Genomic DNA, 27,697 nt, shown 5'->3' with positions numbered 1-27,697 from the left:
TCCCATAGGAGCACAGCAAAAACCCACCACTATACATGAGCAGCAAGACCACCTCTGGGTGGGCCTTGGTGGCTTCAAACATCCCATCTCTAAAACCAAGATTTCTACAGCATCCTTTTGTGAGCTTCACTGCCCTCTTGCTAAGGAGCTCCAGTGCCAGGGAGGCAGCTCCTTTCTCCAACTTTTCCTTTGCTCTGGGTTTCTTCACCGGCTCTGAATCCTTCTTGACTTCCCTGATGCTATAAGCAGCAGACAGATCCATCTGAATTTCTCTGCCAGTTTTTTACTGTATATATACATCAGTGTGAACACACAGGACACGTTAAATATCTGTTACAAGGGAGGGCATGGGCCTACAATAAGCTCTCTCTCAAGCACCACACTGTACGGGAACTTTAAGGTTGTAACATTTTGTACTTCTAAGGTGGGATTGCCATTTTAATGCTCTTACTGGATGCACTTTTCTTAATTGCCATCAAAATCGGTAGTTGGTATTCAGCTACCTTGAGTTAAGGAGTTAAAGGACTCTAATGTATGCTTCTAGTAAGTGCAAATAAAATGAAAAGAAAGAGTATGTGGTTCAAACCGAAAAGGGAATTGGGGATGGAGGGTTCTTTGGAGGGGATAAACAGAAGTTTGATTTAATTGAAAAATCTGTGCTTTTATAGATTATGTAATCCTTTAAATAATTTTCTTCTTTTATTTTTTATTACAAAATATAGAAGGTCTGTTCAGTTTGAAAAGATCCTTACTACTTTTCACTTAAATAATTTCCCATATTTCATGAATATTTCCTCCTTGTCCCTCTTTTCAGTAAGGATATCATATGATTATTTTTTACATGCTCATTTTTAGTGTCTTTCCATCTCTGATTTTCCCCAAGACTCAAGTGCAATTCAGCTTCACAAAAGAAGGAAAAACTGTGTGAGTGAAGCCTTTACTTCCTCAAGCATTAGAAAACATGTTTTCTCTTATCTCCTTTATAACATTCTAGAATGGTACAAAAATATTTTGCTGACACTGCATACCAGAATCAAATAAGAACGGCTAAAATTGTGTGGCAACCCTAATCTAATTAAACTAATTTGACAATATCTTTTTATAATCACTTTATTACAAAGTTTGAAAAGTCTTGAATATATTTTTATTTTAATTGGATGAAACTGGATTTTATCTTCTCAGGACTAATGATGAAGTACTTGCTAGCTAGAATAGCAAGAGGATTGGGCCCAGTGCATTTTAATTTTGTAGATATTTTTAGTCAGCATGATTTACCTCACATTTGCAGCACTGTCCATATAATTACCAAAAAGATCATCTGGTTGTTGTTGTTGTATGTCACCATTATTGTCCTTATAATAATTTAGTATATAAATGGAAGCCAAATTATTCTGTCTCTTTTCCAGATTGACAGATGAGAAACTGTTCCTTAATTTTGAAAGAACAGCCTTGATGTGTTTTATTATCTAATGGGAGATGGTGATGGCTTTTTCAGCAGAATGTGTCAAATTGATGGGTTCAGGCTGATGACCCTTCAGGATAAGAGATGCCAGCTCTGGCAGGGCACTGCACACTTAGTGGCAAATATTAAAATAGGTAATGACTTTTTTTTTTAATCCAGAAAGGCCTTAGTGCAATGCATCTGATATTGTAACACAGGCCAGAGAGCAGCTTGAGCAATTAACATACTTTTAACATGAAGTTTTCAGAAGTTGGTTCAACTTGTTTTTACACATGCAGCTGCAATGAACCAGTTCTAACTATAGCTTGTAAATTAAATCAGTGTGCTAAGGTTAATAGATTAATGATTTTCTCATGAATGCAAGGTATTGGCAAGGCACAAACAGAAACCAAAGGGCAAGGAGGACTTACCACCATTGCATAAACAATGGAGATGTTAAGACTTCATTAGTTCTTCCATACTAAATGTGTGGTAAGAAAAGTCTTGCATCAGTGGTGGCAATAGGGACACATTAAGACTTGCTTTTACAGTCAAGAGGAATGATGACTGCAGAAGAGCGTACAAAGCACAAAAAGAGCCCCTGAGAAAGGAACAGTTATAATAAATACATTTTAATATACATAATATTAAAAAAAAAATGCAGAAATTATAGTAAAGGCTTTTAACAATTGCAGAAGCTTCCTGGTAGACTCTGTACATTCCTCAATACTTCCAGAGGTTTATGTTTTACTGAACCCAGTCAAATACCTTACTATCATTTTCAGTGGAAGCAATTATACCAGGGATGAGTGCTTTTGAAACTCCAACTAAATTCTTTACAGAAAAGGGCAGTCTTCCTTTAAAATTACAACTTTTAAAAAATAATGTAAAATTAGTATGGTATGTTGTATTAGGTCAATTGATACAATCCAAAAGATAAATAATAATTTACTAGACTCAGTATTACTGGGTCAACTGTATTTCATTAATCTCCAGTTATACTTAAAGCTCTCTTTCAAATGTATGTATGTCTGAAAGAACAACCAGTATGGAGGCAAAATCCCTCTCTGAATCCCATTATTATCTGGTGTGAACCATGAAGTGGATATTATTCAGTTTGAACATCTCCCTTGTTTACTGGAAGTAAGCAGATAGATTTTACTACTATTTAAGAGAAAACCATTAAACATTTAATAGTTGAATTCAAAAGCCTACAGATTGCTTATGCACCTGCGACAACACAGTCAATATTTGAGGTGGTTCTACAAAGCACATCCATAGGTATACTGAGATAAGGTTGGGTTGTTCCTCACCTGGAAAAGTCCCACTAGCAGCAGTATTTTTCATAAGGTGGTTAGGTGAGCTGATTGAAGATTAAATCTTATGGCGCATTTCCTAGTCTGCACACCTAGGAAAGCCCTAAGAAGGAAATGACTGTCCTAAGGAGCTCAGCTCATTCACAGGGATGGAATGAATTTCAAGCATTTCTTATGCAATAAACAGGCACATCAAGAGAGAAAATGAGTTGCCCAAGAAAGCACTTAGAGACCTACCTGAGTGCAATTTAGCAGCCAAGGCTTTGTCTGAGATTGTAACCCCAAGCAGGCAGCAATGGAGCATCATGATAAGAGATGGCTTACGTTGCTAAGAATGAAAAGCGCAAGCTTGTGGGTAGGAAAATCCTGAAAGGCAGGAGCAGGAGCAGTGCTGCCTGACTGGTGCTGAGTGACTTTGAAAACTGGGTTGTAAAAGCTGCTTATCACACACAGATATCTGTATATTCACTCAGTTTGACTCACCCACTCCAAAACAGCAGCATTACCCACAGCTGCAAGGAAATTGTGACAACACAAACTGTAATCCGGGGTGTGTGTCTTTCTGTATTCGACACTACTTAGCTTTAATTTGGAGTTTTATCTCAGGAAATGAGAGAGACACTGAGAAGTTTGGGGTAAGCTCTGTGTTATCCCATCAAATTGCCCTTCTGGATTTACACAGCAGAGAGCTGGTAATTTGCACCCTGGTCTATCCCATATGATGATTCCCGTGCATTCATATCAAATGTGCTGAATGGGGATCCCTTTGCAGCTACAGTTCTCCTTTCATGCTTTTTCTATGTATAAATCCATAACAAGCAAATATGTAGGTACTTCAATTGCTAACTTACAGTGTTGAGTGTAAAACCACTAAGGGTGCAAGTACCAAATGTTTGTGGGTTTTGGTTTTTTTTTTCTGGAAACTCCTTTAGCCGGCAAAAAATTGATGCCTGAAAAACTAGAAAGCTTGAACCTCACTACAAGTTTATCCCGTGTGTCACTGACAGTAGCCACAGAAGCATGTGTCATTGTTTTCTGCAAGTAGTAGGATCTGAAATTGTGCTTTCTATGCTGGATGGGAGAAAGTATTTTGGGAACGAATATGGCTCTTCCCATCGTCATTTAAGTTGAATAGCTTGTCAGTTTGAATGCCTTAATGTGGTAATGCTCCTAAAGTAGCTCACTGATAAGTCTTGCGTCTTTATCAGGATTCTCATAATGCTTTGTGTTTTCCTTAAAGATCTGCTTCCTGGTGTCACAAAAGCATACCAAAACCTCAGTTTTAATCGACAAAGCACATTTTCTTCTTTGGAATTGTAGAGAAGGGCAGGGCAGGAAAGTAAGGCTTGAATGAAGCTCAGGTATGAAAGAAATGGCAAATAAAAAAAAAAAAGTTTTAAATTATTTTAAAGCCAGTGTCATAATTTTTAAACAGAAAGTGACTTATGGCTTTTACTGGTTGAGATTTGTGATTTAAAAAATAAAAGAAACCATTGCAACTGCCAGGAGAAGTGCATAGCAAAACAAGGAAAGTGCTGAACCTCAAACATTTTCACTGTTGGACCTGCCTCCTTCCAACAAGTGCTCCTCAGCCAAACTGGAATGGGATCAGTTTAAGCTAGAAAATACCTCTCAAAATCAATAAAAGTCAAGTTTTATTTGAAAATTGCAGCTGGAGGAGATGCTTTAACAAATTTACCAACAAATTTAGCAGGAAAACTCACCACTGACTACATTAAGATAAAAGCTAGTTGTACTGGCTTTTCACCTTTGAAGTGCAAAGCCAGAGATCTGCCTGCAGCATTTAAGTCAGGAATATTCCTAGGGTTTTCAGAAGCTGCTGCTTTCTCATCATGATTTGATTGATGAGAATGAGACAGGTAGCAATTGTAGTTCTATTGCAAAATTCCTTATCTGTAAGTTTATGGGCAGAACTGGAATTTGATGAATTTCAGGTCATGAGACAAAGGCATTTCTTTCCCTTCATTCTGGCTTTTAGAAATATACTTTCCAACAACAGGCAATTTGATTTGTATGTTCTATTCTTGATTTAGCCAACTCATTCTGATGGCCAGAGATTTTATGAAAAACAAGTTTTCCCAGAATCTTTTGATTTCCGTGTGTCATGGCAACCAATAGCACTAAATAACAACGCTGTCTAAATGCTTTTGAGACCAGATTGTAGCTATGGACAAGGGCCAGTGTAACAGTGAGAGGAAGTTTTGCAAGGACAATTTAGCAGCAGATAACACAAAAGATATCCTTGAAACAAGGGAAAATAACCAAAACAGGTGCGACAGCAGTTACTGAAACACCGTCCTCTGAGTGCTCTGACTGCAAAGGAGAGCAGAATAAAAAAGGTACAAGAAGGCCAAAGCCTACAGCCATCAGCTAAAAATTCCTCCACTATGATAGATACCTTTTTTGCCTCAGAAGTGAAGAGTCAGTCCCACAGTAATGCAGTGTATTTCTCACATAGACTGAGCTGAAGTTTAGAGAGACCATGCTGAGGTTCCTGACCAGGTGTAGATTCTTGTCTGGATAGTGGCTGTTGTCTCACCTCTGCTCTGGGAAGACGGCCTCATTTCATGAGCACATGCCTTGCATTTTCTTCAATCAATTTTCATGAAGGCTGATACTGCTCGTATCAAATGACACTATCTTCCTTTCCCCTGCCCTGCCCCTGCCTAGCAATGTTTTGATATTGCCATGAATTACTTCAATGTTTTTGGACAAAATGAAATTTCAGAGGCTGTGAGACAGGCATCGAGGGTCCGTCTCTCCCCACCAGCATTGTTGCTCCAGAACTGATCTGAGGAACAGATCCTGGCAACTTCTGGTCATTGGCAGTCACTGCAGTGTCCTGGCACTCTGGATAATGCAGCAAAAAGGCCACCTGGGAGAACAAGAAGCCTGTTCTGTGGTCACAAGTCAATGCACAAAGGAGAAGTCAGACTCTCATGCTTGCAGTAAAATGGGAATTGTGGTGAGTAAAGCCACATCGTGATGTTAGCCAGCTGCTGAAAGGCCCAGCATCATCAGCTTAGCAGATCAGTGCCAACTACACGATAGCTCAAGATGGGTCCAGCATCCCTCTGGAAACTTAGAAAGTACAGTATGGAAATAAAAACTTTTCTGCAAAGTGATGATACTGTAACCCAATATCAAAAAGCACTGTGGTGGCAAGTACTAGAGATAAGGCACCTGCTTGTTATCTGCATCTGAGAGGCACCTGGGAGCAACAGGAAAGAGCAGAGAGCTGCTTGCATGCCTTTTTATAATTAAAGGGATAATGATTTGATCTGGAATTAATGTTTGGAAGCAAGCTGTGTGGCTAGGGAAGCACTTTAGAATTCACACCTTCAAGTATTTGATTGTTGTAGAGGAGCCTGCTTTGTTGGCATGCAGCATATATTTGGTATATAAAGAAATACAGAACAATTTGACCTTGAAGCAATTAATCTCTTCTGAGGCACACGGGTTTTGAATGGACGTAGATGTAATTAGAGTTTTTAAATTACACAAGGTGTGCTCAACCTTTCTGTCAGTGTATAGCTGGAAGAAAGTGTGGGAAGGATCTCTAGGGGAAAGGAAAGTATTCCTGCTTTCTAGAAAAAAAAGCATCTCCCATGTTTGGGAAGAGGGTGATTCTTTGACTCTCAGCTGTCCTCAGTTTATTGCAATTTGATATAAGAGACTGCTCATGAGTAAGGAGAAGGCTGCTGATGGTGTCTTATGCTTGCATCATATATCACAGATTTAGCAAAAGAGTCAGCTATCAGCCATAGTGCCACTGTTGAATTTATAGAAGGATTTGGAATTAGCATTTTTACCTTTTCCAGAGAACTTTTCTACCTACTGTATTTACCAAAGGGAAATTAAAAAAAGACCTCACATAAGGCTCTTTGCCTTGTTCAGAAATAAATGTCATTTAGAATTGTATAAATAGTATAATAATAAACAAAGAAAGGAGTGTCCTGTCATAAACCTAGCATGGAAAAACTCCAGGAGTTCATCACCTTCTCAGTCATCCATATAATTCAGGTCTAAGTGTGCTGATACCAACAGCATGAAACAAGGAGCAGAGAACAAGATCAGACTTGTACCCTGATCACCTAAGGGGAAGCTAGTGAAGAAATGCTTGTCTATATGAATTGACTTTCACTTGAGGTCTGTATCTAATAATGAGAGAAAAATCCTCACCATTTTTTCGGATTTGTTTTCCTCTCCCCTTTAAAATACTTTGGCTATTCATTAGTTGTTTTGGATATTCTTAGTAAGTGCTATAATTACGACAAAAATGTAATTAAAATTCTAACTGCTCTTCCAGCAGCTTACAACATTTCAGACTGATTTCCTACGTCTTGACCATGTCTCTTACCTGGTCAGGTACTTCTTTTTTGCATTTAAATTGCAAAGTTATCTTTTTTATATAAATTATAATCCAGGGAAGAATGTAATTGGATTTATCAGCACCAAATTCAAACTTACTCTAAGTGGGGACTATATTTTATACCACGCACATAACAGGCTTGCCTTCATTCCCAATGTAAGTTTAAAAGAAAACAAATGCTAAGATTAAAACCAGGGTATTGCAAATAAATAAATACTAATTGAAATCAATAAAGGCAGATTAATTTGCATCAAATCAAGATCCAGACCATACTCCAAAGAGCCATAAATGGGAAAATAAATAAGCACCAACATTTTTTTCCTCAAAACTACCTTTCTGAGAGGCATTGCAGTACCTAAACCCTCTTAATTTAATCATTCACTGGAGGATGTTACAGGTAAGTGCTCATAATAAACAGTGGGTGTTTCCCTCAGGGCCATGATAGTTTGCATAATGTGCTAGCTATTTATTTTCCAGTGTTATGGTGACAGAAAACTGTTACAGTACAGCTAACTCTAATGAGAAGTTTCATAAATGTCTTTTGCTAACAAGAGATCTAGTTTAAGTTCTGAGTTTCAGAGGTTAAAATAATACAGCACCACCAGTACAGTTACTGCTGTTACATATGATCCAATTCCTTTTTCTTTAATTAACTTTTGTATGTTCTAATCTATTTATAGATGAAGACATCGAGACCCCCACAGCTGGAGCAGATGTGGCTGTTATTGGAGGTAAGTAGAAGACCATACTAAGCAGCACCATTAGAATTAAAACAGCAGGTTAGCTGGTTTCTTGCATTTTACAAAATCCCTGCTTTGGCTGACAAGGCAACAGGAGTGGCACAATTAGAGTTAATTAGGCCAGTGGGAAATCTGCTCCCAGAGGGGCTATTGGCAAGATAACAAGATGAGATAATGAGCATAAACCATATAGAGCAGTACCAGCCCCATCCATTCCTTATTTTAGGACAAAATACCCAACAGTCCAGCAGCAAAGTCAACTTCTGATATTCTTCATTATTCAGTGGGCCAAGATTGTCATTTAATACAGAACTGGTGTAACAGCTTTGATTTGAGCCATTCTAGCTCATACCAGCTGACCCTTTATTGTTACAGAATATACCACAGTGCATTTCCTGGTGTTCCATTAAAGCTCTCTCATCCATTTAAACTAAATACAGTTGTCAGGATAAATGAGCAAAGCTATGTTCATGGAGAAAACCTGTCTTTTTATTTTTATTGTGTTTGTTCATTTCCATGCTAACGCACTAATTTCAGTCATTCACAAGAGGGTATACCAATCATTAGTGAAAATTAGTGAGGTTCTGCTGTTTTTCCCTCAGGTTCCATCTCTCGTAACTTTAATTTCAGCTTTCTATGAACAAGTAGCAGGTAAATTGATTTGTACTTAGTCCCTTAGGCTTATTAGTACTGTGCTACATCCAAAGCCTATTAAAGCTTCTTGTGTCAAGGGATACCAGTGAGGTCCTAAAAATTGATGAAGCCCCCACTGCAACTATGATGCTATTATAAACCTAAAGTTCTTCGTACAAGTAATTTCATTTCTGCTAGCAGTAACCTCACTTTCCAGAACCGGGCACCATAAAATCTGTGGGATAACATTGCAGCCATGTTTTTTAAGACATAATTATCATTTTTATTTACCCTGCTAATATTTGCCCATTCCCATGTTTTCATGCCAACTGGATATCCCCACTCAGTTTACTGAAGCTGAGAAATCTAAAGCTTTTGAGATACCCATTCCTGCCACACATCTTGACCACAGCGGACAGAGAAGAGATACTGTGTACATACACCTCATAGTCTCTGTAGAATAGTAGAGATTTCCAAGGAGCAATTCATCTGACCAAATGTAGACATTCAGTTCTAGAAGAGGAATCAACCTGCACACATACCATCTACTGACAGTAGAAGAAGCCCAAGGGGAGTAACTTAGATGAAGCCTCCTGAACTGTAAATGCCTACAATCAGTCAGATTACTTCCTACTTAGTGAGTCCTCATAGCAGCTTTATACTCCACATATGGGATTTTCCTAGGAATCTCCTGTTCTGGTGCTCTTTACTGTGTATTTCTTTAATGTTTGGTTGACTCCTGGAGCCATGTGAATCTAGAATCAGCTCAGTATCATGTACTTGTACAGAATCACAGCTAAAGCGTTTATTAAGTGGATCCCAATTGTATGCAAAAACTGTTAAAAAATTAAAAATCACACAAGTTGAATAAACTTCAAATAATTTATTTTCACAATTCTTATGTGAACAATTTGATCTGGGAGGAGTGGGATGCATCTTGTAATTATTTAGCAATGGACTTGTCAGGAGTACCTCTCTTTTATGGACTTCTACGTTTCACAGTAGGAAAGAAAAAAAAGGAAAGAGCTCTGGGAAGCAAGGACACACAGTGTTCTCTGCACAACCGCTCCTGGAACTTAAATTTACTTTCCTTCAGTAGGAATGCTTCCTATCACCATTTAGTCTTAAGCACATTTGGGTTACCTATGGAAATTTTTGTCCAGTCAACACATTGCCAGTAATTAGCCTTAGTCCAGGAGACAGGGAAGATCTGCCCAGAATCCTTTTCTCCTCCCAGGTGTCCCTTCCACGTTCATTACAATCAGGCTTTCCTAATCAGAGCATAGCACGAAATGGCAGCTTGCAAACAGAAAGCAGTACTGCAGCTACACAGCTCTGCTATTTGTTGGACGTCTCCTAAAAAATACCCAGTGCCCTGTACTTCTCCTGATACTGAGGATGTTTTTGGAGGCAGGGCCAGGTTACCTACACACTTGCCTGGACATATTTTTCTAGAAGAATGAGAGAAACCTATTTGGGTTTTCCTTTATGTCCTCTTATTTCTTCTCATTTTGTAGTGAACTTGTATCTCCAATGAGTTCAACAAAATCAAGCCATTGATTTGAAAGAAAGCTAGTGAGAATTTGACCTGCGTTCCTGCAGTATCCATACCCCATCTGCTTTTTTTGCAGTGTCAGGCTCTGTTCTGGCTCTGGCCACCACAACATGCAAACACCTTATGATACACAGGCTTCTCCCTATCAAGTAATTAAAGTTGTGATGTCTGGCTGTGAGACACTGCTTCTATTTTATTACTGGGAATACATTTAACTCGTCTTTTTCCTCTAGGTGTGATTGCTGCGGTGGTATTTGTCCTCATTTGCCTGCTGGTGGTGATGGTCCGGTACATGTACAGGCATAAGGGCACCTACCACACCAACGAGGCAAAAGGAACTGAGTTTGCTGAAAGCGCAGATGCTGCTTTGAAAAATGACCCTGCTCTCCAGGAAGCAGTGGATGAGAGCAAAAAGGAATATTTCATCTGAGAGGCAAGGATTTCCATGGAGACTTCCCCAAGGGAATCAATCAGAAATGCTACATCAACAGAAGGGCTGAGAGATGGATAATATGAGGAGACAGGCAAGCATCCTAATTGAAAAGTATCTCTTTACTTTTTTTTTTTTGTCACTGCGTTGTTTCTTTTCCTCCACCGGTGAAGAACTAAATGCCAGATACTTGCCTGTTGATTTTATTAGCAACACAGCTGGTCACAGTTGAAATCAGTATCAGATAAGAAGAAACAAAATCTCAGTATGAGTGATACACCAAAACCAGGTACAGATAGCAAATGTCAAGCCTTGACATTTGGTGAAAATAGCAGATGCCAATGGAAAACACCCTCTTAGAGCTAATGATGCATCCTATGTTGATATGATACAGAACTACCTGAAATTGAATTTCAAATGGTCACAGAACAAACATTAAACTAGATAAAGCTGATGTAGCTGCAACAAAAATAGCTTTATAGCCCAGATATCTCCCCCTTCCCCTTAAATGTGCAATTTTATGGGCACAGGGGACTTTGCTTTGTTTGTTTGGGGATTTAGATTGGGAATTTTTACATTGTTTTTTGGATTTTATATATATAAAAGTCAAAGACACTTCAAAGAAATAAACTGAAAACATGGAAAATGTAAGAATGAAGGATTTTTTTCTAACTTGCTCTGCATGGCAGCTTGAGAACTGCAAAATGTTGGAAGTCACAATGTAGTGTATAATAGTCAGTGGACTTACAAATAGGATTCCAGTTAGTTGGTAAGTTCCCTGCACGCATGCATAAATAGATAGAAATTTAAAGGTAAAGCATTTTGGTTTGAGCAGGCCTTTTGAAACAATGGAGCTCAGTTAGATTTTTTTATGTAAGATATTTTTGCCTGAGTATTTATTTATTTATTTTGCATTGGAAAATTCTCTTGAATGCCCGCCAGCAGAATTTTGGGTTTTTTCAGGGAGAGGAATTCAGTTCTGGTGCAGATACAGATACAGATAAATCTTTCACAAATGCAACTATAAGACTGCCACTATAAATAAGCTTGTTCATCTGCATCCCACTGGCTTGTATTGATGTCTCCCTCTGTATGGCCTCTGTATTGTGCTAGGTAAGAGAATTATACCTACGATCGATGCTTTATTATAAATAAATAAATAGATTAGTCATGGTGGGCCACATGAAAAGATCTTGTTCCTCGCCTAAGAATTGACAGTGATGAGTTTCTTTACCCCAGTAAGTTGGCTTCCTAATTGGAGCCCACAATTAGCTCTGGAAAGGGGATAATTGTTCTCTGCACCTGCTCATCCCCAGCTGCGATGGTGCCCTGGACTACTGAAAATAGAGGGGGAGAAACACATGATAACAAATAAGACATTGATGAGCTCTGCTAAATTCAATATGTTTTTTCCTGTGTTTTAATCTATATATGTATGTACATATATATAAAATTATCTACAACTGTGCTTTCAAGTCATTGTTGATGATCACTTGTGCTCATTTCTTGGCACTAAAGCTTGGAGAGCTCCTGGACTCCAGTATTCATTATCAAAAATGGCCACAAAAATGCTGGAAGAGAAGACAGATCTGAACAAGAAAAGGGGACTCAAGTGACAAAATGGGACAATTTTGTCTTTTAATCACAATCTCAGTCTTTTCTCAGTTCCTGAAGGAGATGGACTCTGAATTATTCTTAGAATCCAAATACCTTTGATTTTTTTAATCTTAAATCCCTGTGTGCTTGCATTATAACCAAAGAATATCATAATCGTGCCAAATTTACTAAATGCTGAAGATATTTTTTGTAACATACTATTGCACAACCATGTTGTATTCTGTGGCTAGCACAGTATAAAATGCACAAAACCCAGCACTAGTAGAGCTCAAATATTTTGATATTATGCATCTGACTCTTTCTTCTAAGGTACATTACTATTTTATTCTTTTTACCACTTTTTTGTAAGATATCTGGCTTTATTTTTCTGGGACAAGTGTTGGAGAAATTCATTAAACTTATCTGTAAGACTGAATTTGTAAAGCTGAAGACCCCCGACCCTCCAGTTCAATAAAAATGTAAATATTTCCTCTGAAGACAGGGTAAATGGGGTGACTTGAGCTCTGTGGCATCTCCCACACAAGGTGTGGGAACACCAAAACACTTTCCTGCAGTGCTAGCAGGACTTACAGAGGACTACTAGCCTCTTGTTTCCTTTCATATATGCAGAACCATGTAATGTTAGTTTGGCTGTTAAAGAAAATTTACTTTAGAGGAAGGTGTGAGGGACATGGGGAAGAAATTCCTGCCTGTCTCCCCAGTCATGAAATTCTGGTTTTTGCTACTTGAGCCTGCTGATTATAATTAGACAACTGTGTCATACTTGATACACAGGAGGACCTGAATTAGTGTCTCTTTTGGGGTGCGTGTGATTTTTGTAATTATGGGGTGAACTGAGACAGACTAACTGTCCACGCTGGAACTATAGAGACCAGATTTTCTGGTGGTACAACATAAGTTCAGTGGAGCTCAGTCAATTCTTACCAGTTCAGTCAACACCAGGCTTTGTGTCATTGATTCCCCTAAATCTGAACTGAATGCAACTACGGGTCTTTGACTATATCACTTCTTAGTAGCTTAATTAAATCTCTTTATCCCATTTTCCCTGTTCATCTAGGCTGACAAACAGTTCAAACATAGAGGAACAGCTTCCCTGTTGGTAACGAGCCACTTTGAATACTTGCAGAGCAGTGACTATAGCAAGAGCTGTGGTTTCAGTTAGCTTATTTTTCACAGTATCCTTTTGGGTTCCAGGCCTTTACATATTTGGAAATGACTCAAGCACACTGAATGGAGAGAAAAGATGGTTTGTGAAGATTTTCTAATTATTTGGGTTTTTCAGGACAAATTTTGCTTTGTAATGAAGAAAGCTCATGACATGTGATGACTGGCAGACTCTAATGGCTTCATCCTGCTATTTTCTACTTATACAATAACTCTACTGTCTTAAGTCATTCAATGTAGTTGTGAAAAGAGTGCATGACAAACTTCCTATAACATTTAGGACTAATTAGCAAAACATCCTTCTGCAAGCAACATGCTGTGCTAAAACAAACATCATGTGCAATGCTGAAGCATCCCAGTTGACAGCCATAGCTTTTGATCACTGATGATGAAATGATTTTTACAATTTGCTTCCTGAACAGAATTAAGGAAACAGTTTCTTTTTCTCCCACATACTTTTACCCCAGGTCTCTCCACTGCTGTGGCCTGTTGTCCTGCAGCTCTCTGGTGCCCCATCTCCCCAACTGTGACTGCCATTCTTGCTTGCTGTCCCCCAGGTTCCTATCTAGACCCCTACTGCGTTTCCTATGGCAAATGATTGGCCATTTACTTATGCATTTATTTATCTGGTTTTATCCATGAAGATACCATGTCCCTCTCTGTCAGACCAGAACCAATTTTCAAAAAGGTTTAGGTTTGGATTGCCAATCCTGTGTCAAATTTGGTCAAACATGACCAACCTGACCTGAGATTGATTTACAGAGTCATCATGTATGCCACATGTTGACAGAAAACGGGCTTAAAAATAGCACTGCAAGCTCGGTAGTTAGTCAAATTTAGTGCTATAAACTCCAGTGTTCACTAAACAAGGGAGTAGCATGATGATCCCTCAAGCAACTTGTTTTTTTCCTGAGGCCTTAATGCCCTATGAAAGATTGTTGAATCCCACTTTGCATAGAAAGCCACAGGTCTACTTTTAAAAGTATAAGTCATTTTTAGATGATGTACAGGAAAGCTGTGCATTGAAATAACCAATATTTGCTGGGGCTGGAATAGAAAAGATAAATATGATCTTGTAGGAACATCAGACATTTTTAAAAGATATATGGAAATGACAAGAGTTAAACACAAAATTTCTGATTATGTGGGCGAGCTTTAAGAGTGGGTCCATGGAGCTTTCGAATTCTCTCACTGGAAAAACCCATTGCTTTCAAAGGAATATGAGTCTCTTTTTAAATCATCTCTTGGGAAACTTGAAAACAATCTTCACAGATTCAATATTCTGCTATTCTGCTTTAACATGTGGAACTCAATTTCTTCTAATTTTTGGAGCATACCTGTACAGTCCTCCCCTGCACAAAAATGACTGCTAGACAGTGTCAGCCCCTATAGCAGCATTACAGCTCAGCAGAGTAATTCTGTCCAAAAGCAGCCAGTCACAAATGCGTGTCTGGCCACCCATTGCTGGACCCGGTATGCATATTTTTCTGGGGCTTGGCCTCTATCATTCCAGGTTTTCCTGAGATCCAATGTGACATTGCACATTAATGCAGTCCTGAGGAGGATTTAATCAGCCACTAGTCAAGGTAACTTTTTTTTTTTTTTTTTAATTTTATTTTAGAACAACAGGACCAAATCACTTTGGGGGACTATTAAAAGTAGTTCCATTGGATCCCTCAGAACATCAATATCAATTTTTCTCTTAAATCAAACCTAAGGATCATTGGTGGAACACCAGGACAGGAAAATAAAATAATATTAAAAAAAAAAAAAAAAGGGCTATTCCTTTTCAGCAAGGAACGCAGACAAGTGCTGAAACATTTATAGCGGCAGGAAAAGTAGAATAGCACAACTAGCTAAAGCCTGTAAGGATTCCTCACAGAATACAGAGAACATTTAGAAAAGATGTACATTCATGAAAATATACAGACTAGGAGAAACTAATTAGATGCCACTAGAGATGGAGAGCAGTTTTTCATCAAACAAAATAGATATTGCTGTTTGAAGAAACCGAAGTGTATTTACTGAAGGTAACTGCTGACTTCAAATTTCTTTGAATTATATGAGGTGTTTGAATTCCTTGCATGTGCAAGTCCAATCAAAAAATGCTGGTAAATACACACCAAAAGGGTACTCACCTTAAAGTGTTAAGAGCTGTTTACTGCATTTTCTGAAATCTTTCACTTCCTCACATAAGAAAACTTTGTATGTTTAGAAAATGCAGAAGCTTCACAGCAGCAGTTCATGTAAGGCAGAAAACTGAAGAACCCCTGCACAAGCAATGAGCACACATCTGATGTCTGGAAATGCAGATAGGTGATAAAGGAAACTAATGATATCAAACAAAAACGTACCTGGTGAGTAAAATTTCCAACCATGTTACAAAGGAATTAAAAGTCTATAGTAGTAGAGGTCCTTCTCTAGTTCAAGGTGGTAATAGTGTCAGGGACTGGAAATAAGGAATCCTTATTCTACAAAACTGTTCCTTGTGTGGTTGGGATAAAATCCCACTGAATTCAGCATGACAAGAATTTCACTGACTATATTTATTCTCCCTAAAAAAAATGCATTCTCATCCATATCAGAAACACACTAAATTAAAGCAGAGATCTTTGTAAGTGCTGATCTTTCAGCATAACCTCTTGCCTTCACACCATTTTTCTATTGTTTTGAACTGTATGTATGATGAAAAATATCTGATGCATTGTATTAAAGTCTATTGGAATTGCAGTAGTGCTATGACAAGAACAGAGAGTACAGGACATTCAAAGCTTACTGCTGATTGTACATTAAAACTGACTATAATGTTTGTATTTACCAAAGCTATTCAAAATACATTACACTGCTTGTGTAAATCTACTATATTTTGAATTGAAAAAAGAAAAAGAAGCTAAAATACAAAGAAACAAATAACTTTATAATTAAAGTTGTCATTTTCAGCATTTAAAAGACTGTTCTCATATTTTTGTTCTCTTTTAAAATACCATGAACTTCTAGAATTGCCAATTATGTTGTTTTAATAAGAATGTAGATCAAAAAGGAATAGTAGGCTAGAATTTTTCTTAATAGAGCATGCAAACCCTAAAAGATATACTGGTGGTGTTTACGTTAAAAAAGCAAGAGAAGCTTTTGATAGATTCAAGAAGGAATCAAACGTCAAATAATAAAACAAAACAATAATTTTCTCTGAAAGAACATTACCCCGTGAATGCCAGTGTGGACCTGTACACAGTGTTCTTAAAAATTCTAGGCAAGCTTACAAACATCCAATGGGTATTTACTGATGGACGGCCTGCCTTTCACCCAACTGCTACGCAACGTGAATGCTTCTGCTTCGTTCTTCATGCTTCCCATAGAATTCCTCTTTTATCTTAATATATCCCTAATTAAAGAATATTCAGATGCTTTGCCTAGTATAATACGTATTGTAATAGACTCATAGAATCATTTAGGTTGGAAAAGACCTTTAAGATCACCGAGTCCAACTGTTCACAATCTAGCCAGTGTCACCCCTTTTTTCAAAGATCATTGCTGTTAGTTGGAAAAAAAATAAAGTAGATCTTTAAGTGAGATGTTATTGGGTCAAAATAATGCCTCAAAATGGTGAAAATCTGGAGGATACCTGAAAGACAGTGGATCCTCTAAGTTTTAATATTCATAAGTGGAGAAGTTGTGGTAAGAACAGCTCTTCCAATGGACCTTTCATGTGGACTTCATTGAGTAGGGCTGTTTAGAGGCTAGCAGTAGCCAAATGGTTCATCAGCAATGCTCTTGCTGGGATGAGAGGCAGAGGGGTAAGACTACACACTGGATTCTCTTATTATCCAGTGCCTTACAGAAATTTGACCTTGACTTCATACCACATGACAATGGGATTAAGTGTTATTGGAGGTACTTCAGCAGCCCAAATCTGTGATGGATTTTGCTGTTACCAGTGGCACTGCATGTCATGCTGTTCCATGGAGACTGGCCATAGACCATTTGTGAGAAATAATGAAAGTGTGTCAGCACCAAATTAATCCTTCACGGATGACCAGCAGCTGACAAGCTTACAGCAGAAACAAAGAGCTGAGTAAAGGAAAAAATACCAAATGAAGGGACGTACGTGAAAATAAGAGTTTTCAGTGCCATCACACAGCAACATCTTACACATACATATGATTTGCTTCACACATTTTCTATCATCGGTGCTGAACCTAAAGCCTCAGTGCAGGATATATAGACTACACTTAGAAAGAAAAGAGTCCAGACCCTGCAGTAGTGAACCTGCCTCCCAGCAAAAATTTTGATTAACATTTCTATTTCAACTTAAAAAAATCAGAGAAAGGTGTAATACCTCAATCTTTTGCAGCTGGTCTTGCCAGGGCTACATGTAGAGAGGTTTCCTAATTGCTGATGTTTGGTTAATGACCAGAAAGACCTGAGTGGTCACTCAGATCCCAGTATCTTGGAAAGAAAGTATTTAATCTCCTTGAGGGATTGCTAGCAGATTCACATGGAAGCCCTTCTCAATGTGACATATGGATATGCTAATAAAATGCAACTCAACACCACATTCTTGGTTAGTGGGAACAATCATCTTTATTCATTCTAACACCTAATGGAGTGATCAATAGCATTTTAATAAAGACCACTGTAAGTCACATTTAACTCAAGTAAGATTTTATACTGCATTTCAATTAAATTACGCTTTCTGCCGTTCTTTACCATCAATTTCTGCTTTCCTCTCCATTCATAAATTTTTGTTTCACAAAAGCGTGAGTGACCCTCAGGGCTCTCCATACCTTTTCTAATATTCCTGTAATGTAATGCACAAATACAGCCTTATGCTCAAAAATTCTGCTATAGAGGTGAAATATTTCCATTCCCTTCTGTTCAGCAGCAGCACAACTTCCCTACCAGAACAGAAGCTGAAGAATCAGAGTTTATTACATCTCACAGTTTTCTGGTAAAGGGATAAAGACCATTGTTCCATGAAGGGAGCTCAGGACTGTCAGTCTTTCTTCTTGCATGACATGAGTGATACTTCTGACACTGGGATGTAAGAAAGCGGAATGAAAAATGAAAGACACACTGCAGAATCAGGAACAAGCTGATTCCCCTGAACACCAAGGTGCTGAACACTTGCCAAAAGTTAAGCCACAAGAATCAGTCATAGTGACTTGCGCCCAACCCCCAAAGAATTCTTTTTCTTAATCTTCGCATTCAATAAGTCTCTCCCCTTCTTCCCCTCCAAAAACATCTGGCAGATGCGTTTAAGTTTAACCAGATCTCTCATCTCTGAAGTTTCACTGGCTGCAATGAAAAATGAATTACAGGTCCAATGAAAAGAGCAAATAGTTCAGGATCAGATTACTTTAAACCTTATCTGACCTACCAAGTCAGCTTACTCACTGTGCCACTCAGAGGTATAAAGTTACATGGACTTTGAAAGCCTGTCCCAATTTTTTCATCTCACCGCAGCCCCCGCAAACTAGTTTTTGCCCTCCCCTCCTGTAGAGTCAGGAAGTTTCCTATTAGATTCTGGCTGACCTTTTCATAGATCACATCTTCAGGGGAGGGAGGGTATTGTTGTTGGTTTGGTTGTGGGGTGGTTGTCCATACAAAAAAAAAAAAAAAAAAAACAAAACTCATAACTTGACAGAACAGTTTCATGAAACCCCATTTGGTAAGGCATATCAGTAAGGAAGGTAACGGTATAGCTGTGAAAGGTCACATTCCCAAAGGTCAGCCTCCTTACCAAAAGCAGGGGGACACAGAACATCTAAAAGAAATCATTTCCAGAATATTGTTCTGGCATGGAACAAACAATTATCATTTTTATAAACCAATTCTTTGGCCAAAGTTGAATTTTTATTGAAAAAAAAAATCGCCTCTTAACTCCTCATAATTGTCTCCTCTCTGCAATAAAGAGTAAATAAATAATCAATCCGAGAGAAAAGCATTTTTAATCAAACAGATGAATGAGAGGTCATTATGCACTAAAACTATTTATTTTCCAGCAGTTCTGTGCTGCAAGTAGAGTTTGTTAACACTGCACAAAAGCAAAGTAATATTTTTTTTTCGCCTTCCCTCTGCAGTAACGTTCATGGAATGTGTTTGTGTCATTTTATCTAATAAACATTTTTCTTGTGCAGTGTCTTCCCAGGTCTTGCCCTCTCTCTCTACGTACATTGGATGGTTAAGGCGGAGCTGGGAAAATATGTATAATCATCCATTGCCTGGCTCTGAGTCCAGGCAGGAGTTCACATTTTCCAAGTGCTCTATCTTGTTTTATTGGTGTTATTATGGAAAATTAAACCCCTGAGAAAACGCTATACAGTTTCTTAAAATTGTATATTTAACATGTTCCTCTGTAGTCACTACCCAGATGATCTGCAAGAACCTATTCTTGCTTTTTATTTGTTAACAATCTTCCAACATCATCTTCTCCACCTTGTTCCTGTGTTAAAGACACTATTTCTTCAATCTTAAATCTCAGCCAACATTCTTCCAGAAAGCATGAGAAAATTACAGCCTCATCTATCAGTGCAAGGCTGCAGTTGGGTCATGGTACATTCTGTTGCTAGTAGCTGGTTTGTAGGATGTTCATTTCATTTTAATTAGCATCGTCAAAGCCGACTTTGGCTTTCCTAACTAAAGCTGGTCCTGTAGAAAGCAGGAAACCCCTTTAGATTCTGCAAGTAAACCAAAAATCTCCCGTATCTCAGGTAAAGCTCAAAGATTCCTTACAATAACAAGGTTGGAGCAATGTTGTCTTCCACAAAGGTGAGAATTTCTGCAGCTATACATGCTGGTACCTTAGAAGCCATTGGTCATAAAGAGAACTGAAACTGTGACTGTTAACAGCTAAAAGCAGAAGCTTCTCCAGATTTAGCTAAGCAACTAAAAGCTGTTCCAAAACACAAGTGACTTCCTGCACTTCTTTGTCCACTGCATCATGATATATACTCAGTGAGTATCCCTTTTCAATAAAACACAAATTTTAGTTCTCTTTGCCCCAGCCACAAATTGGTGTGAATATTTCATCCCATTGCAGCTAGAAACTATGTTTTAGGAGGCTCCCTTTATCTGTACAACATCTTAGAGACAATACAGGGGCACCACAAGCCTTCTATGAGTTAAAGAGTAGAAGAAAGACTTCCCCAAAAGAGCAGTTATATTTGCCCAGTACATTTTATTTGCTTAGCAAAGCCCATCAGGATAAGAATTAAGCATTTCCTAAGAATTATAAAGAAAAAGAATGAGTATCTGAAATATCCATTTGCAGCAAATTCACAATGAAATTGTTAAGTACTGGCTTATTTTACTAGTGGTTTCTGGAGTAACAAGGAGACAGCACTCTTATTAAAAGAGTTCCCATGTTAAAAAACCCACTATTAGTTACAAGCACTTGACATGCATTGTCAGTATTGCAGATATCAGGAGATAAGGGCGCTTGCCAAGGTGAACAACTTTCTAAAGGTATCATCTCGTAAATGCTTGGGGCCATAAGATTGACTGACTTTCACGTAAATTGGGATTGTTATGGTTTCACATGTCATTACAGCCGCATAGCTTAGCTGGTGAATTCCCTGGTAAGAGTAAAAGAAAATAATCCCTCCAAAGATATATAGCCTTCTGCTCTGTACACGCATGTAGAACATTGACATGCCCATTCCACTGTCATGTCAGTGGCTGCTGTGGCTGCTAAACTATTCTAATCCAAATCATATTTCCACCTACAGGCAACACCTGAATGTAAAACCACAGAAATAAAAAGATCTCCATGACTTGGGAGACAGCCAGTCTCTGTCTGTAGGTTTCTGCCTGTGTTTTCTAGGTTCTTGCTGATGGTGAGTGAGACAGCAATACCTCTCACATGTATTCTCCAAATTACATACCCTGGTTGCACAACACCTCACTGAAACAACCTTGCAAACCACAGAATTTCATATTCCAGCTAACTGGACAAGATAGCAACACAAATAGTATTTCTTAAGGTATCTTTTTAACCACATATAGAGAAAGTTAAGCCTTACACCACTGTACCCATTAACACCAGTGGCAACAAGACAGGGGAATGATTTGTACCCGCAGGTGCATATGTCCTAATTTTGGATGGATCATTTGATAGAGATACTAGCAAATTCCTCCCTTAGCTTCATAAAGAGAACAAGCATCTGGAATTATTGCAACCACCCCAGCCTTGCACAGGTTTTTGTAGCTGTGGCTCTGTTTCAGAGCAGCTGCTTCATCCCACTGTTATTGCAAGGAGCTTCACCATCTCACATCTCTCAGATCTGTGTGCAACCTCAATAACCTCCATATCAACATCTGTCACCAGCTTGCAAGGGCTACCTGCTACAGACAAAGTGCTTTCCAGCAGATCTTACCACCCCTGACTAAACAAAACAAAAAAAACAAAAAAAAAAAAAAAAAAAAAGGACTTTGCAATAACTTTAACAACAGCTGAAAGAGACTACAGATGCTGGGCATAGTCCACAACTCATAACAGCAGCTAGATCAGTGTCACATCTCTCTCCAAACTATCAAGCTGCAACAAGGTCTTTTACCATCTCATACCAGCATACTCTTCATACAGTCCCTCTGCTGCCTTCTCCTCATCTTGCCTCATCCACGGCATGTTCTCTTCTCTCTTGCTTCTTCCTCAGCTGCTCTCTCTTCATTGGCTCTCAACCACTTAACTTAACCAGCCACAGCTGCACCTTATCTACATCGGCCAACCTGCGGCCACTGAAGCCAACCCACAGCTGTATATTATCAATGCTAATTAACCCAGCTTCATTTCTCTACAGACCAGATGCTGTAAAACCAGAGCAACCTGCGGTAATGGTGTGTTGGTGGGTGACACACAAACACATGGACCTGGGAAGGCAGATGAGCTCTGCCATGGTACCTCAGGAACTGTGGAGAGAACTCACATTGCTTAGCACCTGTGCTGTATAAATACAGCTATATGCTTATGATTCAAAAGCAGCCTGGCCACAAAGACAGGCTGAATTAACCCAGCACCTATCTGTGGTTGTTCAAACTCAGTTACAACATAGTCTGAGAGAAATCACTTCTGACAGCTGCGTCAGATAGAAGAAGGAATTGATGGTGGCCCCTCACTATGAAGATTAAGCTGTGGATCTCAGGGATATTTTATCACCATATAGCACAGAAAATGTCTCCTTGAAATTCTCTGCACCTGCACACTGATTGGCAAAGTCCAGGCAGGATCTCCCTGTAAAAGGCTGTTTTCTTGGGTTTTGGATCCAGAGTTTCAGCTCAGCCCATTCAGACAGCTGGTATAAATTAACACATATCCCTTGACTTCAACACAGCAACTTCAACTTAAAACAAACTAAGCAATGTAAATTGGTCAAGGACCAATGAACATGTTGGAAATTGAGATCTGGATGAATAGTTACAAAAAGGTTTGAATCCAAGAATTACAATTGAGTATATTTTTTGTTAGGTTTCCAACAGCAATTCATGTTGCAATAGGTAAATTGGAGGCTTAAAACTACCTCAGACACAGCAAAAAACCAGCATCTTTGAAAGCAGAGGGATCTGATTCTTTCTAAATTATATTGGCAGAGTCTTAGTTTTGCAGAACTGACAGCTTTTGTTTTATCTCCTCAGCACAGTTAATCTGACAATGTGCTACTGTAATTATAAGCCAAGGCAAACCCGCATACATTCTAGGGAGAGTAGTTTTTTTAACAGGAAAAAAAAAAAGAAGAAGAAGAAATACGCTATTGTGCATTAATGACTTCATTAAACGAATTTCTCAGGACTTTGGGAGGGGGACTGAAATTATGGGCAAGAATTATCTTCTTCAAACATCTGGGAGCAGAGCACAGCTGGCTCTCTATTGGAGCTTGGCACTCAGTGTGCTATGAGACATACTCAAGTACGTAAGAGAGGCTCTTATAAAGCTGAATCATTTGGGCAATTAACACTCAACCAATTTTCACATAAGCCCTTGATATATGAAATTTGAGTTTTCCATAAGTGACAGGCAGGCTTCTGTATGCAGACAGCTCCAGCTTTGCTGTAGCACTTCAAGGTTTATGAAGGGGAAAATGCTTTCAGAGATGGAAGGTGCTTTAAACAAGTTTTTCTGCTTTTTTGAAAAGGAAGACTTACCAACAAAGTTTTACTATTATGGGTCTGTCCAAAGTTAGTTACCTCATAAGAATATTCAGATCAAGGGGAAAAGTTTGCAGGTTCTGCATCTCGAGCATATAATGTCATAGAGGACTTAAAAAATAACTTCCAATCGATTTTCACCTCTTGCACAAGGTTTTGCATTGAATGTAAGCTGGAGAGTCTCTCTTAAGGCACGGCTTTTTGCTCACATTTTCTGTGGAGAGCCATGGCTTAAGGTAATGGCAAGAAATTGAAACAGATGAGAAAAAATATAGATTTGATAAGTGTAATTACTTCTGATCAAAATTCTTGGAAAGTCATTGATTTTAAAAAAATATATATCAAAAAGCCAACAAAATTTAAGTTGCCTATTAAAAGACCACATACAATACAGTTTACTGACTCAGAATTGCCAGAGATCTGGGAATTAATTACTAGATCTATAATGCTTAGAATAGGTAATCCTGTCTGTATGGCAGCCAGAAATTATCACAGGCAGGTAAGGGTGGTAAAATTTAGGGTTAGTAATGGACAAGAAGATTAGGAATAGAAAAAATAATTTTTTAAAACATCACCCATAACTCAAAGCACTTTGCAAAGTAAAGACATCACCCTTAAACTTACAGTATGAAATAAGAGGAAGAACAACTTTCTTCTCCCACCCCTTCAGTCTGGGAACTGTGAGTGAATGTTCAACGTTCACAAAATTAGTTTCAATTATTTTTTATATATAAGTTATTCTTCCTATTTTTTTTTTAAGTAGGTGCAGGACTGAGGAAAACAGATAACAAAAGAATACTCTAAAATTTGCTGCTCCTTTGGTTCTGCAGGGAAGTGATTTCAGATACTCTTTGAAAAGGAATATTGTGATTTAGTAGCAGTACAAGGAAGGTTATTTAGAAGACAAAGTTACATAGAGCATACACTGCCCACCGCTCTGCTCTTATACTATCAGCTGGTTTTGATAAAGCTACTCAATTTCCACAGAGATAACTGAGAACAGAATTCACCTGAAGACCCCAGACTTGATTAGAGTTTTTAAGTTAGAGTTGAACCCTATCTTCAGAAGCAGCCTTCCTATCAGTAACTGCTTCATAATAAGAAATAGAGATACACAGTTGGATCCTTTAGACCTAACAGAAAATTGAACAGAGATGCTTTTGAGAGGTAGACCTATGCATTTGAGGTATCTCAGAAAGCCTATGTTTACTGCCTAGTAAGGTCAATAACAAAGACTTCATTTATACATTGCTACTAAGACTGACAATAACACTTTGCCATTAAGTGCCTCAGATTCATTTCAGCCTAAACTCATATTCTACCAAAGCTATTTTAGGCTTCAGTGACCAGAAGCTTTTTATCAATGACTCAGAACTGCTAGCATACCTTGTATCTTGACACTGACTCAATCTCTGCACACCTGGATTTCATTCCCCAAAATACTGCTATTATCCAAGAACCATGATTCTTACCAGTCACCTAGGGTTTGCAATCTAACACCGCAACTAGGTGTAGTTAACTTTCCATGCCTGCTTCCACTAAGAAGCTAATCCTCTCTTATTTAGTAAATAACCACAGCTGGGGAGAAGCTTTCATAAGGAAGTTTTTGAGTCAATCCTCTGATTTGGCTAGAGGGGTGCAGAACAGAGTGGGTTTTGTTTGGGTTTGAGAATACCTTTGTACCAAAGATTAAGTATGAAGAAAAGTTTGAAGGAGGCTAAACTGCAGTGTGAAAATACAGTGAGGTTTAGTGAAGAACACCTAAAAATGGCTGTTGTTGAAGAACAGAACGCTCTGAATTAGAAGAGCAGGTCCGTATTTCTGTGTAATTCTGTATGGCTATTCTATGTAACACTGATTTTCTGGCAGAGCTGGATACTTAGAGGGGGTGCAATTTCTTCCACCCTACTCTGTCCCTGCACACCTCAGCCAGTGTGGTGTGGGCTTCTCAGTCCCAGATCTCAGCATTGCATCATTCCCATTGAGACATGAGCAGCACCCAGCGTGGCTCACACACTCTGGTCTGTTGTAGGGACAAGTGTGTACACTACCGAGCGGCACCTCTCTACCCTGCTCTCCTGTTGTTATCCTGCTATCAACCTCTTGACTGCACCTAGCCCTTATTTCTTTCTTACTAGAGCACTTGCTCCCCACCAGTGAATACTAAGTCTGGTTCCCTGTGTAGTGAGCTTTTCTTTCAGCTTGTTTTGTCTCTAGTTGATTCAGGCCAGCAAGTCTCTCTCACTTTCTTCATACTGATACCCCAGTAAACTGCAGAAGCAATTAGAGGCTGACTGCTATTGTAGGGACGGTGTGTAGCTCTATAAGGAGGTAAGCGTAACATGAAAGAGCTTTACTGGGACAAATACAAGGTCCAAGTAACCTGGTACCTCATCTCCAAATCTTTCCCAATTGCAGACACTTAAGGGAAGAACACAAGGACAGAGGAAGGTGATGGTGCAATTTCCCTAAAATATACTCAAACATTTATGATTTAGAGATTTCCTATATCAGAGAAAGGTTATTGTGTTCTCAGACTGTAAGGCTTTTTCTTCCTTTAACTTATAGGGGAAAGTTTTGAATTTACAAAATTATTTTTGTGTCTCAGACATGCTGAAGCAGTAAAGCAGTACCTGCTTTTCTTTGTTCTGAACCTGTCCCTGACAGTTTCTCAGCAGAGCCCTGATAGTCTTTGCATCAGAACAGATGCCCAGCAGTTATTTCCATCTAATTCCTTCAGTGGTCCTCATGTCACTTGGAATCCTTTGTGAGCCACACACCTTTGTGTGGCTCCTTAAGACAGCTACAGTAACATGACGTGTCCTGTATGGGGGAAACAGACAGCAGCACTTTCAAAAAATGTGAAAGTAAATTAGCTAGAAAGTAATATTCTTTAGATGTTTTTTCTTATTGTTCTCAACTCGTGTTAAATGACTCTTTTAAAGCTTCATACCTATTCTCTGCATAATACAGTCAGCAAGATACTGCATTTGTGGCAGCAGCTTTATTCAAAATTACACTCTGCAATCCATGGCTTCTGTGCAACAGACAGCATTTTAATCTTCATGTTATTATAGACCACTAGAAGGTTTTCAGGACTGTTTTCATGTGTAGCTTTGATATGAAAAAATAGATATTTGGCTTCCACTTTGTGAAAGGCTGTTCTCTTTCCCTGATATTGAACTGTTGTGTCAGAGATCACTGGACTGAACTAGGATAATTTGCAAGGCAAAGTCCTGATGGACACCTGACAGACCTGAGTCTGTCTTATTTTGGTTAGACTTGTTTATGGAATCCAAGTAAATGGGTGGCCGGAATCTCTCCTAGCAAAAAGCAGCTGCAGGCTGCAGATGGGGTTAATTCTAGTTATGGAAGGGAACATTTCACACTAGCTGACAGCATGAGAACATTATCAGCATGTGTCACCTACATGTCAGTCTCCAGTTTCTTTTCACAATCATAATGCTATTCTTTACCAAGGTTAAATGACGCTTCTCTTGTCTTTTAGTGAAACATGAAACAGCTTTGCATTAGAACCAAGGAATTACAAGCCTGAGCTGTAGAGTTCCTAGTCCCCCTTCCTATGGGGCATCCCATAGGTGAGATGGAGGTAAATATAGACTTGCTTCTTATTGAAGAGGGTGACATGATGAATAAAGGTCAATAAGGGCAGTTACAGATTTTGCTTTGAAAGTTTGGTCCATCCAAACAAAGTGCATTTTAGCTAAGTGGAATGCAATGTTACTGATCTTAAGAAGTGAGAAACTGAACCCTAGTAACTAGTGAGTCATATTCATAGTTCATAACAAAGAAACAACATACTTTGCAAGGGTAATATAATAGGTGAACAAACTCACTCCTTGGATGCACCAGCAGGCAAGCACTGCAATGATTTTTGTTCTCCATCTGGCACTGCTCACCTGATGCTGGCACGTTTCCTGCATACTGGAATGGCATGTCCAGTTCTGGTGTTGACATCTTTAAGAGGATGTTGAAAAACTACAGGGTGTGTAGGGAGGAGACAAAAACATAACTCAAGGGATGGAGAATATATTTACGGGGAGTAAATTTGATCTTATCTCAAAGAAGACTTGAGACAGCCATAATTATTGCATTAGTAACATTCCTGGGGAGAAAATAGCATATACAAAATGGTCCTTTAATCTTGCAGAGAAAGGCATATCAGACAATTTATGGAAATTGAAATTGAGCAAATTCATATTAAACATTTTTTAATGAGTGTGATTAACTGTTGAAATACACTGAAT

At 38.6% G+C, this 27,697-nt stretch overlaps 1 protein-coding gene across 1 annotated transcript in view; it reads left to right on the top strand.

Annotated features, from left to right (window-relative positions):
• GYPC (glycophorin C (Gerbich blood group)) overlaps positions 1-14,889 on the top strand; it is a 34,418-nt gene extending 19,529 nt beyond the window's left edge. Inside the window, exons 2-3 of the mRNA XM_056349177.1 lie at positions 7,831-7,881; positions 10,312-14,889. Of these exons, the coding sequence (XP_056205152.1) occupies positions 7,831-7,881; positions 10,312-10,508 (248 nt within the window). The 3' untranslated portion in view covers positions 10,509-14,889. The remainder of the gene's footprint in view (positions 1-7,830; positions 7,882-10,311) is intronic.
• The last annotated feature ends 12,808 nt before the right edge of the window (positions 14,890-27,697 follow it).

This window comes from Falco biarmicus, chromosome 8 (genome assembly GCF_023638135.1).
Source record: "Falco biarmicus isolate bFalBia1 chromosome 8, bFalBia1.pri, whole genome shotgun sequence".
Taxonomy (NCBI): Eukaryota; Metazoa; Chordata; class Aves; order Falconiformes; family Falconidae; genus Falco; species Falco biarmicus.
The sequence above is the reverse complement of the archived record's forward strand: the minus strand, read 5'-3'. Positions and strand labels throughout refer to the sequence as shown.